Source organism: Dasypus novemcinctus, chromosome 21 (assembly GCF_030445035.2).
Source record: "Dasypus novemcinctus isolate mDasNov1 chromosome 21, mDasNov1.1.hap2, whole genome shotgun sequence".
Classification (NCBI taxonomy): domain Eukaryota; kingdom Metazoa; phylum Chordata; class Mammalia; order Cingulata; family Dasypodidae; genus Dasypus; species Dasypus novemcinctus.
The window spans coordinates 66,188,542-66,204,615 of NC_080693.1; the positions used below are offsets into that span (position 1 = coordinate 66,188,542).

At 39.5% G+C, this 16,074-nt stretch overlaps 1 protein-coding gene across 6 annotated transcripts in view; it reads right to left on the minus strand.

Annotated features, from left to right (window-relative positions):
- Positions 1–16,074, minus strand: part of CDC27 (cell division cycle 27) — a 67,241-nt gene that overhangs the window by 43,691 nt on the left and 7,476 nt on the right. For all 6 annotated transcript variants that reach the window (XM_058284460.2, XM_004447121.3, XM_058284459.2 and 3 more), the window contains exon 2: positions 11,687–11,762. In XM_058284460.2, the coding sequence (XP_058140443.1) occupies positions 11,687–11,762 (76 nt within the window). The remainder of the gene's footprint in view (positions 1–11,686; positions 11,763–16,074) is intronic.

Below are 16,074 nucleotides of genomic sequence, written 5' to 3' on the forward strand. Positions count from 1 at the left end.
CAATTGACAGGGAACCTCTCTCCACATCAGGGGTCTCTAGAATCGAATCCTGGAGGAGAGAAAATGAGAAGAGAAGACAACATAGACAGCAAAAACAGCAGGATGGGAGAAGGGGGAAAAATAAATAAATAAAATAAACCTTAAAAAAAGAAAGAACTAAAGGATATCAGGATAATGATATATGGAGAATGGGGAATTACTGCTTAATGAGCGTGGTTTCAGTTTAGGGTGATAGAAAAGTCTTGGTAATGGATGGTAGCAAACATTGTGAATATAATTAATACTATTGAATTGTATATTTGAAAATAGTTAAAATGGAAATTTTATGCTGTGTATCTGTTACAATAAAATTTAAAACAAAACAAACATAGAACCAAACAAAGCAAAGAGTGAACCCTAATGTAAAACTGTGGACTTTAGTTAATAATATAATCCTAATAATACTGCTTCATCAATTGTAGCAAATGCATCACATTAAGACAAAATGTTAATAACAGGGAAAACTGTGTGGGAATGGGGTGGGGGGTAGTATGGGAACTCTATACTTTATGCCTATTTTTCTGTAAACCAAAAAGTGCTCTAAAAAAATATAGTTTATTATTTTAAAATTATGGTTGAAAGGGAAAAGAAAACCCAACAGAAAACTTCTCTGGTCCATTTTTGATTTTTCACAAAACTAGTGCAAAAAATGTTAACCGTAAATGGTATGGAGTAAAAAAGAAATTTTGACACATATATGTTAATGGTATATACAGCAATACAAATGCTGCAGATACAAAAATTGACCAGAGTTCTACTGCAGTAGGAAGAGACTACTAAGCTCACTGTGCTACAAGTGCTAGTCTTAGTTCCAGAGCTAGTTCACAGGAATTAGAAAGTGTGATTTCTTCTAGATTTTTCAAAGGCCTAGTTTCTTGTCACCCTATAAATTAATTTTTAAAAACTATTGATTATACCAATAAATAATGGTTCCCCAAAACTAGTAACATTCAGCCACAATAATGCTTTCTCAAATGTTTTGTTCACAAACCATTATGTTCAGGTTCATTTTTCATAGCAGTGAAATTCTCTAATGATATAAAAATAGCAAATATATATATATTTTAAGATTTATTTATATGTATTTATCTCCCCCTCCCCCCCCCCTCATTGTTTGCGCTTGCTGTCTGCTTGTCTTCTTTTTAGGAGGCACCAGGAACCAGGCCTGGGAACTCCCATGTGGGAGAGAGGCACCTAATCGCTTGAGCTACCTCCGCTCCATTTGTGTCTCTCATTGTGTTTCCTCATTGTGTCTCTTGGTTGTGTCATCTGTGTCATCTTTTTTTTTTTTAAAGATTTATTTATTTATTTATTTAATTCCCTCCCTCCCCTGGTTGTCTGTTCTCTGTGTCTATTTCCTGCGTCTTGTTTCTTGGTCCGCTTCTGTTGTCGTCAGCGGCACGGGAAGTGTGGGCGGCGCCATTCCTGGGCAGGCTGCACTTTCTTTCGCGCTGGGCGGCTCTCCTTATGGGGTGCACTCCTTGTGCGTGGGGGTCCCTTACGCGGGGGACACCCCTGCGTGGCGAGGCACTCTTGCGCGCATCAGCACTGCGCATGGGCCAGCTCCACACGGGTCAAGGAGGCCCGGGGTTTGAACCGCGGACCTCCCATGTGGTAGGCGGATGCCCTAACCACTGGGCCAAGTCTGTTTCCCCATCCTGTGTCATCTTGTTTCATCAGTTTACCGTGACAGCTTGTCGCATCAGCTTGATGTCTTGCTTGTCTTCTTTAGGAGGCACCGGGAACCAAACCCGCCATGTGGTAGGTGGAGCTGCTTGAGCTACATCCGCTTCCCTTGATATTGTTTGTGGGTGTGTGATTTCGGTGTCATACTGCAATTACTGTTTTAAAAAAATTTATCCCCCTCCCCTTGCGGGTTGCTTGCTGTCTGCTTTGTCCATTCACTGCGTGTTCTTTTGTGCCTGCTTGACTCCCTTTGCTGTATCATCTTGCTGCGCTAGCTCTCTGCGGGTGCAGGCCAGCTTGCCTTCAAAAGGAGGCCCTGGGACACAAACCCAGGGCTTCCCACATGGTAGACAGGAGCCCAATTGATTGAGCCACAGCCGCTTGCCTGCAATTACTTTTTTGAGGTGTATAAACTTAAAATATAAATTCAAATAGGAATATGGATTCATGATTTAAGTAAAGCTTTAAAATAATGAAAGTCAGATAAGTAAGTAAATCCAGATTAACCTGAAGTTAAGAGACATGGGAGGTTTCTGAGGTTCCCCAAAATTAATGTGACTGCAGAAAGAGATAATGCTACCTCAAAAACAACTAGTAAGCCAGTAGTAAGCAGGTAGTAAACCAGTATAATAAATGTAAATAGCATAGAGTATATTTATTGGATAGGAAAGACAAATAGAATTTATACAGAACAGTAACTCCAATTAACTGATAGTGGCTGTTGCAAGTTAAGTTCATAAAAATTCTGAGTCCTGGCTAAGCTTCTAAGTGTACAGAGATCAAAATAACAGGATCTGGAAACAGAAACAGATGTCTGCATGGCACTTACTTACCATCCTTTATTTAGAGCCTTACTTAAAATATGAAATTGGGAATTATGAAGCCCAAATTATATTTCGTAAGTATCAATAATGTAAGTATTGGCACCATGACCTCACTCTTAAGTAATACTGAGAAATCAGTCATGTACTAGCTAAATAAATTATGTTACATCTTTATGATGAAACACTCTAGTTGTTAAAATATATACTGACATAGAAGGATTTCCAGAATGCATTACGTGAAACAAACAAAAAAACCAACAAGCTGCAGATAATACTGAAGGTCCTTTGTTTACAAACAGGCTAAGCTTCAGGGGTTGAAAGAACATTTGAATCTAAGTCCGAAATAATTAAGAGGGGTTTAAGCTTGCATCTTCCAGATATAATTCCATCAAGTAGGAAGGTAAATTAATCCTTAGATTCTTTTAAAATCAGATAAGACAGCTCTTCTTTGTGCTGATATATAATTTAAATGACCATTCTTTCTCAAAATGGACCGGTTTTGGTAAAACTTAAAATTTATTGAGATGAGTGTTCTTTATCTGTCCCTGATAAATTCTCTAAGTATTACAGCAAACTCCTTAGAAGTTAGTTAGGGTACTCTGCTTGCTATCCAGCCATGAACTCTGACGTTGAGCATATTCACACGCCATAGAACCTAGAGACTATCTATGATGTGTGATACACATTTCATCTTATCTTTTAAGTTCTTAAACCAATTATAAGTGGTACAGGATAGTGGGTTAGAGTACTAACTCTAGAGAGAGAGTGCTTAGTTCAGATTCCACACCACCATTTATTAGCTATGTGACTGAGGGCAAGTTACTCAACTTCTCTGTCAGTTTTGTGACCTGTAAAACAAGGATATAATGATATATATATCTCTAATGGTTCCTGATAGTCAGATTAAATAATTAAAAAAGATTAATGACTCAGTATATGTAGAGGACATAGTGTCTGACACATAGTAAGTGCTATATGTGTTATTATCTTTATTATTATTACTGGTCTTCTCCTAAATTTATAAAACCCAAATAGTCATTTGATATATATATTTTTAAAGATTTTTTATTTCTCTCCCCTCCTCCCTCCCTCCAAGTTGTCTGCTCTCTGTGTCCATTAGCTGTGTGTTCTTCTGTGCCTGCTTGTATTCTTGTCAGTGGCACCCGGAATCTATATCTCTTTTTGTTGTGTCATCTTGCTGCGTCAGCTCTCCATGTGTGTGGCGCCACTCTTGGGTAGGCTGCACTTTTTTCGCGCTGGGCGGCTCTCCTTAGAGGGCGCACTCCTTGAGCATGGGGCTCCCCTATGCGGGGGACACCCCTGTGTGGCATGGCACTCCTTGCACGCATCAGCACTGTGTGTGGGCCAGCTCATCGCACAGGTCAGGAGGCCCTGCGTTTGAACCTTGGACCTACCGTGTGGTAGGCAGAAGCCCTATCTGTTGGGCCAAATCCGCTTCCCAGTCATTTGATAATAATGTGGAGAATACAGACCTGGCCTTGGGTTACAAGTTCACATAATTCCATTCCATTGCTAACTTTTTTTTTTTGCTGATTGTTTTCAAGTACATGGGCGCTGTACTTTTCACTTTGCATGACTCCCACCATCATGCAGAGTCACTGCCGCTACTGAACATGTCATCCACATAAGTAACTTTAGTAGTTTAATACTATTCTCATAATTTTTTCCTTACATTTGTTTAACTCTTGAACTTCAATGTTAACTGGTTTTATACTTGTGTATGATGGGATTAATAATGTTTGCAAAGGCTTTAAAACCACGCTCAGAGAAAATGCATCACAGATAAAAGGGGAGAAGGAAAATTTTAAAAGTCCTTTAGTGTTCCAATGTTTTAGTTTCCTAGCTACTAAAACAAATAATACACAATGGGTTGGCCTAATAACAGGAATTTATTGGCTCTCTGTTTCAGAGGTTAGAAGGCTTGCTTCTTCTTAGAGTTGGGATCTGCTGGCTGGGCAGCAATCTTTGAGGTTCCTTGGCTTTTCATACACAAAGCAGTACATGTGACAGCATCTTCTTTCTTTTCTGGATTCGTTGACTTCCAGCTTCTGGCTGCACTCCATCGCTTCTCTCTCTGCAGTCCTCTCTATAAGGCCTCCAGTAATATGATTAAAACCTGTCCTAATTCAGTTGAGCCACACCTTAATTGAAGTAACCTCATCAGAAATTCCTATTTACAATGAGTTCACACTCACAGGAATGATTTAAAATTAAGGACATGTTTTTTTGGGAAACATAACTCCAAGCAACCAAAGCATTTTAAGGAGAAAGGGGCAAAACATGAGGAGAAAGCAGATGGCCAGATTGTGCAGGACTTTGAATGCTGTGTAAAAATATAGGGATAGATTCTTATAGCAGTCAATACCTATAAAAGGTTTTAAGATGGACTGATTTGGAAGGGAGAAAGGATATATACGAGAAGATCATTTAGGAAGTTTTTCTATTAAGAAATAGTGGAATCTTAGAATAGGGTGGGAACTTATGAATTCAGCTTTGCATATATAGTGTTTGATATACCTGTGAAATCTCCAAGTTACTGCAATGAAAATTAGAGTTGAATTTTGGATTACAAAGTTTTTTAGGGAAACGGACTTGGCCCAGTGGTTAGGGCGTCCTTCTACCACATGGGAGGTCCGCGGTTCAAACCCCGGGCCTCCTTGACCCATGTGGAGCTGGCCCATGCGCAGCGCTGATGCGTGCAGAGTGCCATGCCACGCAGGGGTGTCCCCCACATAGGGGTGTCCCCGCGTAGGGGTGTCCCCCGCGTAGGGGGGCCCCAAGCGCAAGGAGTGCTTCCCGTGAGGAGAGCCGCCCAGCACGGAAGAAAGTGCAGCCTGCCCAGGAATGGCTCCGCCCACACTTCCTGTGCCGCTGATGACAACAGAAGCGGACAAAGAAACAAGACACAGCAAATAGACACAAAGAACAGACAACCGGGGGAGGGGGGGAATTAAATAAATCAATCAATCTTTAAAAAAAAAAAAAATATATATATATATATAAATAAATAAATAAAAAGTTTTTTTTACAGAGACTAGAACTGAAGGTTAATTTATTACAAGATAAAATGTAAAACATGACGGAAATACCAGCATCACCTTTCTCACTGGCAAGCATTTAACTACAAAAGTAAAAGAACACATGGGATTCTCTTCTCTACCAGAAAAATACCTAGAAGATAGACAAAAACTGCCTGGAAGATCATCTTCTAGGGTTTAGGACATCAGGGGAAGGCTAGACACTGCCCAGAAGAGAGAGGCGCAAAGGTCACAACGGCAAAAAATGTGAATTAAAAGCCACAGCTGCCTGCATCCTCCCCCACCTTAAAGACACTTTTGAATTCTCAGGCCTCTGGGCTGGCTGCTACTGACAAAGAGGGCCCCAGGATCCCACCTCCCCAGGAAAGGGTAGAGAGAGACAGAGAGGAACATAGCCTCAGACTCAGCTTTGAACATACAAATTTGGTCTGCTGTCCCGGGAGCCTTTGCAGGCCAGGTAGGGCTGTGCCATTGCTGGCCTTGAGAGCTGGAGAGGGACTAAAGAGATCCGACCTTCTCAACCTCCCTCTCTACTGACTGGGACTGGCTGTTGAAGATGCAAGGGGAGAGGAATTATTTCCTAACCTGGAAAAGAGGGGACTGCCAGCAAAGGTTGGAAAACTGGCTCTAAGCAAGTTTGAATTACAAGGCTCTTAGCCTCCAGGCAGGATCTTCTATCACACTGATCTGATTCCTGCTGCATGCAGGAAACACACTCCCACCAGGCAATGAAGTGAGAGGGCTGCCAAAGAGCACGATCTGCCGGTGGACCAGGGAAGTGCACGTGGGGGAATTAAAAGTAATTAAGGGAAGTGGGTGTAGCTCAGCAATTGAGCGTCTGCTTTGCATGTAGGAAGTCCCAAATTCAATCCCTGGTACCTCCTTAGAAAAAAAAAAGTAAGCAAGAAAGTCTTTTTTCTGGCCTTTACAGCCTCCCTACCCAAGGCTCAAGGAAGGGGGGTCTACAACCCATTACTGGGTTCAGAGTCCAGATTTTAGCAACTAACAGGGACAATCCTAAAGACTCAGAACTGGGTAAACCAAGAATCAAAGAACAGTAGTAACACAGCCTCCCACCACTAAATCCCAAAGAAAGAGAAACTGAGCATCTGAATAAATTCACCATCCTAACCAGATACCTAGACACCGGCAAAATATTATAAGTCATACTACGAAAATGGAAGAAATAGCCTAAGAAAAGGAATATATTAAAGCCCCAGAGGAGACGTTAGGATTTGAGACAACTAATCAATGAGATGCACACAAATTTCCAAAATCAAATTAATAAGTTAAAAGACAATACGGCTAAAGAGATAAAGGACATCAAGAAGATACTGAATGAGCACAAAGAATTTGAAAACCTAAATAGAAAAGTGAAAACTCAAACAGAGCTCACAGGAATGAAAGACATGATAGGTGAGATCAAAATCACATTGGGGGGAGCCGATGTGGCTCAAGCAGTTGAGTGTCCGCCTCCTACATGGGAGGTCCTGGGTTTGGTTTCTGATACCTCCTAAAGAAAACAAAGAACGAGCAGACAACAAGCAAAACAACAAGCAGACAAAATCAGACAATGAGCAAAAACAAACAAGTAGGGAGGAGATGTGGCTCAAGCAATTGAGCACATGCCTTCTACACAGGAGGTCCTGAGTTCGGTACTTAGTACCTCCTAAAGAAAAAAAAAACAGACAACGAGCAGGAAAAAAACAATAACAGAGAGCAGACAACAAGCCAAAAACAACAACAACAACAAAAAACGGAGCAGATGATGAGCAAAAAAAAAGTAAAAAAAACCAAAAAAACCCACACATCAGGGGAAGAGATGTGGCTCAAGCAGCTGAACACCTGCTTCTCACATCAGAGATCCTGGATTTGGTCCCCAGGGTCTCCTAAAAACAAAAACAAAACAACAAGCAAACAAATGAAAAAACCAACTCAGGGGAACCAATGTAGCTCAGTGGTTGAGCACCAGCTTCCCACATACAAGGTCCTGGGTTCAATCCCTGGCCCTAGTAACTCAAAGAAACAAAAAACAAACAACAGCAGCAACAACAAAACATTAGAGGCATATAACAGCAGACTTGAAATGACAGAAAAAAGAAAAAGTGATAACAGAAGACAGAACAGCTGAAATCAAACAGAGAAAGGAATGGAAAACATTGAGCAAGGGCTCAGGGAGTTGAATGATAACAAAACCTGCAACAACACACATGTCATAGAAGTTCTAGAAGGAAAAGAGAAGGGAAAAGCAGAAAAATTTGAGGAAATAATGGTTGAAAATTTCCCAACTCTCATGAAAGAAATGTACATGTGTAAGAAGCATAGCATACCCCAATCAGGATAAATCCTGAAAGACTTACTCCAAGACACATACTACTCAGAATGGCAAACGTCAAAGATAAAGAGAAAATTCAGAGAGCAGCAAGGGACAAACAAATCGTCACATACAAGAGATGCCCAGTAAGTCTTAGTGCATATTTCTCATCACAAACTATAGAAGTGAGAAGACAGTGGTATGATACAATTAGGATACTGAAAGAGAACAACTGCCAGCCAAGAATTCTTTATCCAGCAAAACTGTCCTTCAAATATGAAGATGAGTATAAAATATTCACAAACAGAAACTAAAGAGAGTTCATAAAAAAGAACCCACTTTTGCAGAAATATTAAAGGAAGTTTTATAGCCTGAAAAAAAAAGACAGGAGAGAGAGACTTGGAGAATATAGAAAACTCTTTATGTATATTATTATATTTGGTCCTTAAAGCTACCTTAAAGCTAAATAGTTATTTCTCTTCCCATTTTAAAGATAAAGAAAATTAGGCTCAGAGTAAGTTCTTGCCTAAGATGAAATGATTAATGCATATCTGAGTAGGGTTCTCTCTTATACTACTCTGCTATTCTTTTCTCTCATACCACTTAAAAGCAGTCTACTTATGGAACTTTTAGGAGAAAGAACAATGGGTGACAAGGAACTAGTTATATTGAGAAATTATGCCAGGTATTTGACTTATAAATGATCCCACCTATCAATTTCTTTAGCCTAATGCCCTATTAGATGTCTTTCCCCATAAAAGGAGCTATCAGTAGCAGAATAGGAGGCCATTGTGCAAAGAGGCAAACACATTACCTTTAGTATACCAGCTTTAATCAACTGGTATTGTCACCCACGGCACTGTGTGGATGAGAATTCTGAGGTTGGTTCACTTGGAAAGAGTACTGTGATGGATTAGTGATATCTACTATGGCTGCAAGTTAGAGGGAATGGTAGGTGTTTGGTATCCTTGGTGAAACTGACTCAGACAGATCTATCGCTTACTGCTCATAACACTAGCTTCAGTTTCTTCATCTATAAAATGGCAACAGCAATTTCTATCTTACAGTTACTTGAAAATTAAAGAAGTAATTTTTAAGTACTTAGAGTACCTAGTATACAGTAAGAAATCAATAAATGATAGAAGTGTTCAATGTCATCATTACTGACCTAGACAGTAACTGTTCCCACTACACTTCTGAAATCTTCCCTCACAGAAAGATGGTTTAAACAGAGTGGTTAGGTTCTAAATTAAGAGAGAAACTAGGAAGTGGACTTGGCCCAGTGGATAGGGCGTCCGTCTACTACATGGGAGGTCCGCGGTTCAAACCCCGGGCCTCCTTGACCCGTGTGGAGCTGGCCCATGTGCAGTGCTGATGCACGCAAGGAGTGCTCTGCCACGCAAGGGTGTCCCCCGCATAGGGGGGCCCTATGCGCAAGGAGTGCGCCCCGTAAGGAGAGCCACCCAGCGCAAAAGAAAGTGCAGCCTGCCCAGGAATGGTGTCGCACCACACGGAGAACTGATAAAAGATGACGCAACAAAAAGAAACAGATTTCTGGGCAGCTGACGACAATGGAAGCGGACAAAGAAGACGCAGCAAATAGACAAAGAAAACAGACAACATAGAGAAATTAATAAATCTTTTAAAAAAAATACACAAACTAAAGTTCATCTACAACCATAAAACAATAAAAATTCTTGGTAAGATCCAATGAGAACTTACACAAAAAGAAGAAAACCTGAATTAAAACAAATAAAAAATATATGAATAAAGAGAAGGCAAAGGGAATGGATGTGGCTCAATCAGCTGGGTTCCTGTCTACCATATAGAAGTCCAGGGTTTGATGCCCAGGTCCTCCTGGTGAGGCCAAGCTGGATCGTGCAGCAAGCTGGCCCACGCAGAGTGCTGCTTGGCGCAGGAATGCCACCTTACACAGGAGTGCCGGCCAAAGCGGAGAGCAGGTGCAGCAAGATGACGCAACAAGAGACACAGAGGAGAGAAAATAAGAAAATAAGCAGAATAGGGAGCTGAGGTGGCAAAAGAGAGTAATCACCTTTCTCCCACTCCTGAAGGTCCCAGGATCGGTTCCTGGAGCCATCTAACGAGAATATAAGCAGACACAGAAGAACATACAGTAAATGGACACAGAGAGCAGACAATGGGGGTGGGGGTGTTAGGGAGGAATAAATAAATCTTTAAAGAAGAAAAAAAGGGAAGGCAGAACTGTTCATGGTTGAGAAGACTATATATAGTAGAGATGTCAATATTTCCTAAATTGATTTACAGACTTACATGTTTACAAGTGAGCATTGATCAAAAACTCTGTGAGACTTCAAAGCAATAATAAAATTCATGTGGAAAAATGAAAGTTAAAAAAAAGCAATGATGTGAAAAATGCCTTATTAAAGATAACATAAAGTGCTAATTATGCAAATTACATAATATTGGGTTAAAAATAATAAATGAACTAATAGAAGAAAGAGAGAGGATTCTGGAGACAGAGCCAAACAATTTTTAAAAATGAATATAAAAGCAAGTAATACATCATAGTGGGAGAAAAAAGCATTATTGAATAAATAATATGGAATAAAGTAATAAAAGAACAATTGGCTCACATCATACTCAATATACTATGACAAATTCTTTATTTTTTTAAGTTACCAAGAAAATATTTATTGGAGTTGTAGAAAGATGACAATTTTCCAGCTACTGAAAGCAAGGAGAAATTATAAAGGACAAAACTGATGTGTTCAATTACATAAAAATTTTAAATATCAGAATAATAAAAATCAATAGAGTCAAGATTAAAGAGCAACAATCTGGGATAAATACTGTAATAACCAAATACAACTCACAGAAATTAGAATAAATTGTAAGCAAACACTTGGAAACATACCCAGAATCCCCAATAGTTAAAAAATGCAAGCCAAAAATACCTCACATTCCTCAAGAAAGCAATATATTAAAATGGTCAAATCTGAAGCTAACAGATTTTGAAGAAATGGTACTCTTACAATGTTGGTGACAACACAGATTATTACATTTCTCTTGGCTAGATTACCAATTTGTTGTGGAATTGATCATACCCTTTGACTTGAAATTCCATTTTTTATATATAACCCAAGGAAATGACTCAAAAGAAAAAAAAACTGTACACATCTGTACTAACATCTTACAAAGAGAATTATAGACATATACATGAACAGCAGATATTTATTGAGCATTTATTACCAGGCCAGACAACTGTGCCAAATGCTTTAACTATATTATCTCATTTAATTCTTCAACCAATTCCAGGAGGCATTATTATTATTCCTATTATATAGATAAAAAACATGAAACACTCAGAGTTTAATTAAGTTGTCCAAGGTTACATAAGTGTACATTTAAGTGATAGAGTAAGGATTTGGACCAAGGCCATAGACTCTAAATCATGCCCCATGCTCTTAGTCACAGAATATAATCTCTGTTCTAATAAGAAACTTGGAGAAAAAAATACCTAAAGATTAGAAAATGATTACATAAACATAGTATATAAACCCTAAGCAACTCTACACAGTTATAAAAGTAATATTTAAGGGAGTTACATAGATACAAAGTAAAGCTGTCACAAAACAAGTATTAATCATAAAGAAAAAAAGATGCAATTATAATAAGAACAAGATGGAAAGAATACCTAGAATCTTGGTAGTCATAAGAAATTACAGAATTCCATGTATTTTATTCTTCCTTTACAGTTTCATAGTGGTGACTAGATTACATACCTTCTGCATACAATCTTTCTGCGAGGAAAACTGCATCTCGGTAAGCATAGTGGTTTAGCGCTTGCCATATAGCAGCCTGCAAAGAAGGAAAAAGAACATAAACATAAACTGACAGTTTCAAGGTAAGTCCTAGCATAGAGTCTTGCATATAACACTCAAATTAATATTGCTAATTCAAGTGATAAAACCCCAATGCTCAAAGTGCAAACTCCTTAACTCCTTAGTGTGATAGGTAAGGCTCTTCACAGTATGGCTACTAACTTACCTGAATTTACTCACTCAATTGTCCATGAGTTGTTTTTTTTTAAGATTTATTTATTTATTTCTCTCCCCGTTCCCCGCCCCAGTTGTCTGTTCTCTGTGTCTATTTGCTGCGTGTTCTTCTTTGTCCGCTTCTGTTCTTGTCAGCCGCATGGGAATCTCTGTTTCTTTTTGTTGCATCATCTTGCTGTGTCAGCTCTCCGTGTGTGCAGCGTCATTCCTGGGCAGGCTGCACTTTCTTTCGCGCTGGCGGCTGTCCTTACGGGGCGCACTCCTTGCGCATGTGGCTCCCCTACATGGGGGACAGCCCTGAGTGGCAGGGCACTCCTTGCGCACATCAGCACTGCGAGTGGGCCAGCTCCACACGGGTCAAGTAGGCCCGGGGTTTGAACCGCAGACCTCCTCCATGGGTTTTTAGGCTCCTGTACCTTTTTAACATCCTTTTCCTTAACTGAGGAATGTGAGCTCCGTTACCCCCTTCCACTTAGAAATTGCTCATCTCTCTATATAAAGACCCAGGTTAAATAATGTCTACTCTATAAAGCCTTCCTGGTGATTTCTAGCCCTTTTTTTTTAAAAAACATACTTGTAGTGGAAGAATGTTTATTATTATATTGCATTTATTTATAGGTCTGCCTTTCCCCACTAAACTACAGGCTGTTATAGCAGTAGTAGTTCTCAATCATTTTTCATGAAATACATGAAGATGTTCAAATGTATATCATCCTTCCATGCAAATTTCCCTGCCTTTTAGCTTCAACTCTACCCTATTCTCACTCACTCAGTGAAGCATATTGGAATGCAAATAAGAGTAAAGTTATCATAGGAATAACCTTTAATTTATTCCAATAAATTTTTTTTTCAAAATTATAAAATTTTGTTATATTCACATAAAATATATCAGATAGAAGTACATTTTAAGTAATAACAAACAAGAGCATTCAAACCCAAAAGCATTTACCACCCAGCTGAAGAAATAAAATGTTGCCAATATCTTCAAAATCACTTATGTTCTGCTACTTAATCATATAACCATCCTGAATTTTGTTAATCTTCCCTCCGGTTTTCTTCATGAATTTTACACACTTGTATGAACCATCCCTAAGCAACATAACATTTAGTTTTCTCTTTTTTTTTTGCAATTGAAATACTGGGTTACAAAAGAAAGTATACACAATACGATTGAAATAAATACATATACTCTACTATGACTTGCTTCTATAACCCAGTATTACGTTTTGAAAATTCATCCTTGATGATGTGTGTAACTGGAATTCATTCATTTTTTTTCTGTTGAATAAATGTATTTCCTTTGTATAAATATACCAAAAGGTATTTTATCCACTTGAAAGCAGATGGACATTTAGGTTATTTCTGGCCTTTTTTTTTTTTTTTGGTTATTATGAACAAAGCTGCAATAAACACTCTTTTATTTGTCTCTTGGGATACATATATAAGAATCTTGCCAAACTAGCGTATGTGCTTAGGAATGGAATTACTAGGTTGTTGAATATGCCCATGTTCATTTATACTAGATAATGTCAAGTCATTTTCTGAAATTGATTTAATTTAAACTTCTACCAACAATGTTTTAGAGCCCCCCCTTATACTATATATTCTTGCCTACGCTAAGTATTGTCAAACTTTCAATTTTTACCAATCTGATGAATGTGAAATGTGGCTGAATACTAAAATAAGGCTGAACATCTTTTCATTTTTATTTTTTTTTTAAGGAATGAAACTCTTTTTTTTTTTTTTTAAGATTTCTATTTCCCCATCCCCACCCCTATCCCCGCCCTGCTGTTTTTGCTGTGTTCATTATTTGTGTGATCTTCTGTATCTATTTCTCTTTTTTGTCTTCTCATCTTTCTCCTCTGGGATTCACAGGGATTCAATCCTGGGGACCCCTGATGTGGAGAGAGGTTCCCTGTCAAGTGGGCCACCTCTGTTCCTGGTTTCTGCTGTGCTTCACTTTGACTCTCCCATTCACCTCTTCTGTTGTGTCAACATCTTGCTGCATGACTCACTTGCACAGGCACTGCCTCACCACATGGGAACTCAAGTGAGCACCTGGCTCACCATGTGGGCACTGGCTCCCCACCCAGGCACGCTTTCTCTTCTTTTTCACCAGGAGGTCCCAGGGATCGAACATGGGTCTTCCCAGATGGTAGGCAGAGGCCTTATCACTTGAGCCACATCCGCTTCCCCTGAACGTCTTTTTATATGTTCATTGGTCATTTATTTCATGTTTCTTAGTCTTCTGGCAAATGCCTGTTCATGTGTAACACATTTTTCTGTTGGGTGATTAACCCTTTTCTTACCAGTACTTTTGTAGGAATTCTTTTTATAATCTGTATCAGGGCCAGCAAACTATGGCATGGAGGCCAAATCTGACCCGTCACCTGTTTTTATTAATATATGAACTATTATTCATTTACATATTGGCTATGGCTATTTTCACATTACAACAGCAGAGCTGAGGTACACAGGATTGAACCAGGACCTCAGCTCCCCAAACTTATACATTTTTTTAAAAGATTTATTTTATGTATTTATTTCCTTCCCCCCTGTTGTCTGCTCTCTGTGTCCATTCGCTGTACGTTCTTCTGTGTCTGCTTGCATTATCCAGTGGCACTGGGAAACTGCATCTCTTTTTTGTTGCATCATCTTGCTGTGTCAGCTCTCCATGTGTGCACTGCCATTCCTGGGCAGGCCGCACTTTTTTCACACGGGGCAGCTCTCCTTAGAGGGCGCACTCCTTGCACATGGGGCCCCCCTACATGGGGACGCCCTGCATGGCAGGGCACTCCTTACGTGCAGCAGCACTATGTGTGGGCCAGCTCACCACACGGGTCAGGAGGCCCTTGGGATAGAACCCTGGACCTTCCGTATAGTAGATGGACACTCTATTAGCTGAGCCATGTCTGCTTCCCGACTTTTATATATATATATATATATATATAATATATATATATATATTTTTTAAATTTATTTCTCTCTCCTAACCCCCAGTTGTCTGCTCTCTGTGTCAATTCACTGTGTGTTCTTCTGTGACCGCTTCTATCCTTATCAGCCGCACCGGGAATCTGGGTTTCTTTTTGTTGCATCATCTTGCTGTGTCAGCTCTCTGTGTGTGCAGCACCATTCTTGGGCAGGTTGCACTTTCTTTCGCGCTGGGTGGCTCTCCTTACGGGGCACACTCCTTGTGCGTGGGGCTCCCCTACATGGGGGACACCCCTGCGTGGCAGGGCACTCCTTGCGAGCATCAGCACTGCACATGGGCCAGCTCCACATGGGTCAAGGAGGCCTGGGGTTTGAAAAGCGGACCTCCAATGTGGTAGGCGGATGCCCTATCCATTGGGCCAAGTCCGCTTCCTATATATTCTTAATAACAAATTACTTTTGAGATATCTCACAACTGATCATAATACAACAGTGTTACTTTTAATTTTTTTAGCATATACACAGCTCAGAATTTGTTGAATGATTTATTCAAGGATACAAAAAAATCAGGAAGATGTGGTTACCTAATAAAGATTACTAGCTAACATTGTAACTCTAGATTAAAATAAGCAATTATTATGCCTTGGTATAAAGGTTCAATAAATATTTGTGGAATGAATACGAAAATGCTTAATAACATTGCTATTAGTTATTAATTATAATATTTTAAATTAAAAGCCCTAGTAGTAGCAGTAGATAACTTACTTAGTCCAAGGGTGCATTTTTCTATTTCCCCAAGAAAGAATAGTAAACTAACTCAGTTTGGGGTCTCTAGAGTCTCTTGTTTAACCCTACTGTCTATCTAGTCTAAATTTTATAAGGTCTCAAAGATATTTGATCTGTCCATTCCTATCCAGAAAAAAGGAAATAGAGAAAGGAGAGAACTGAAACATACTTCAAGTAAATGGTACTAACAAAGGCAACATTTCATCTCAGAATCAATGTCAGTGTTCCTAACCCAGTCATTTCCTGTTCCTTCAAAGGACTATATAAAATTTTGCTACTCAAAAGTGTGGTCCATGGAGCAGCAACACTGAAATCGCCTGGGGGCTTTCTAGAAGGGTACTCTCAGGCCCACCAAATCAGAATTTGCCTTTTAACAAGATTCCCGGGTGACTCATTGG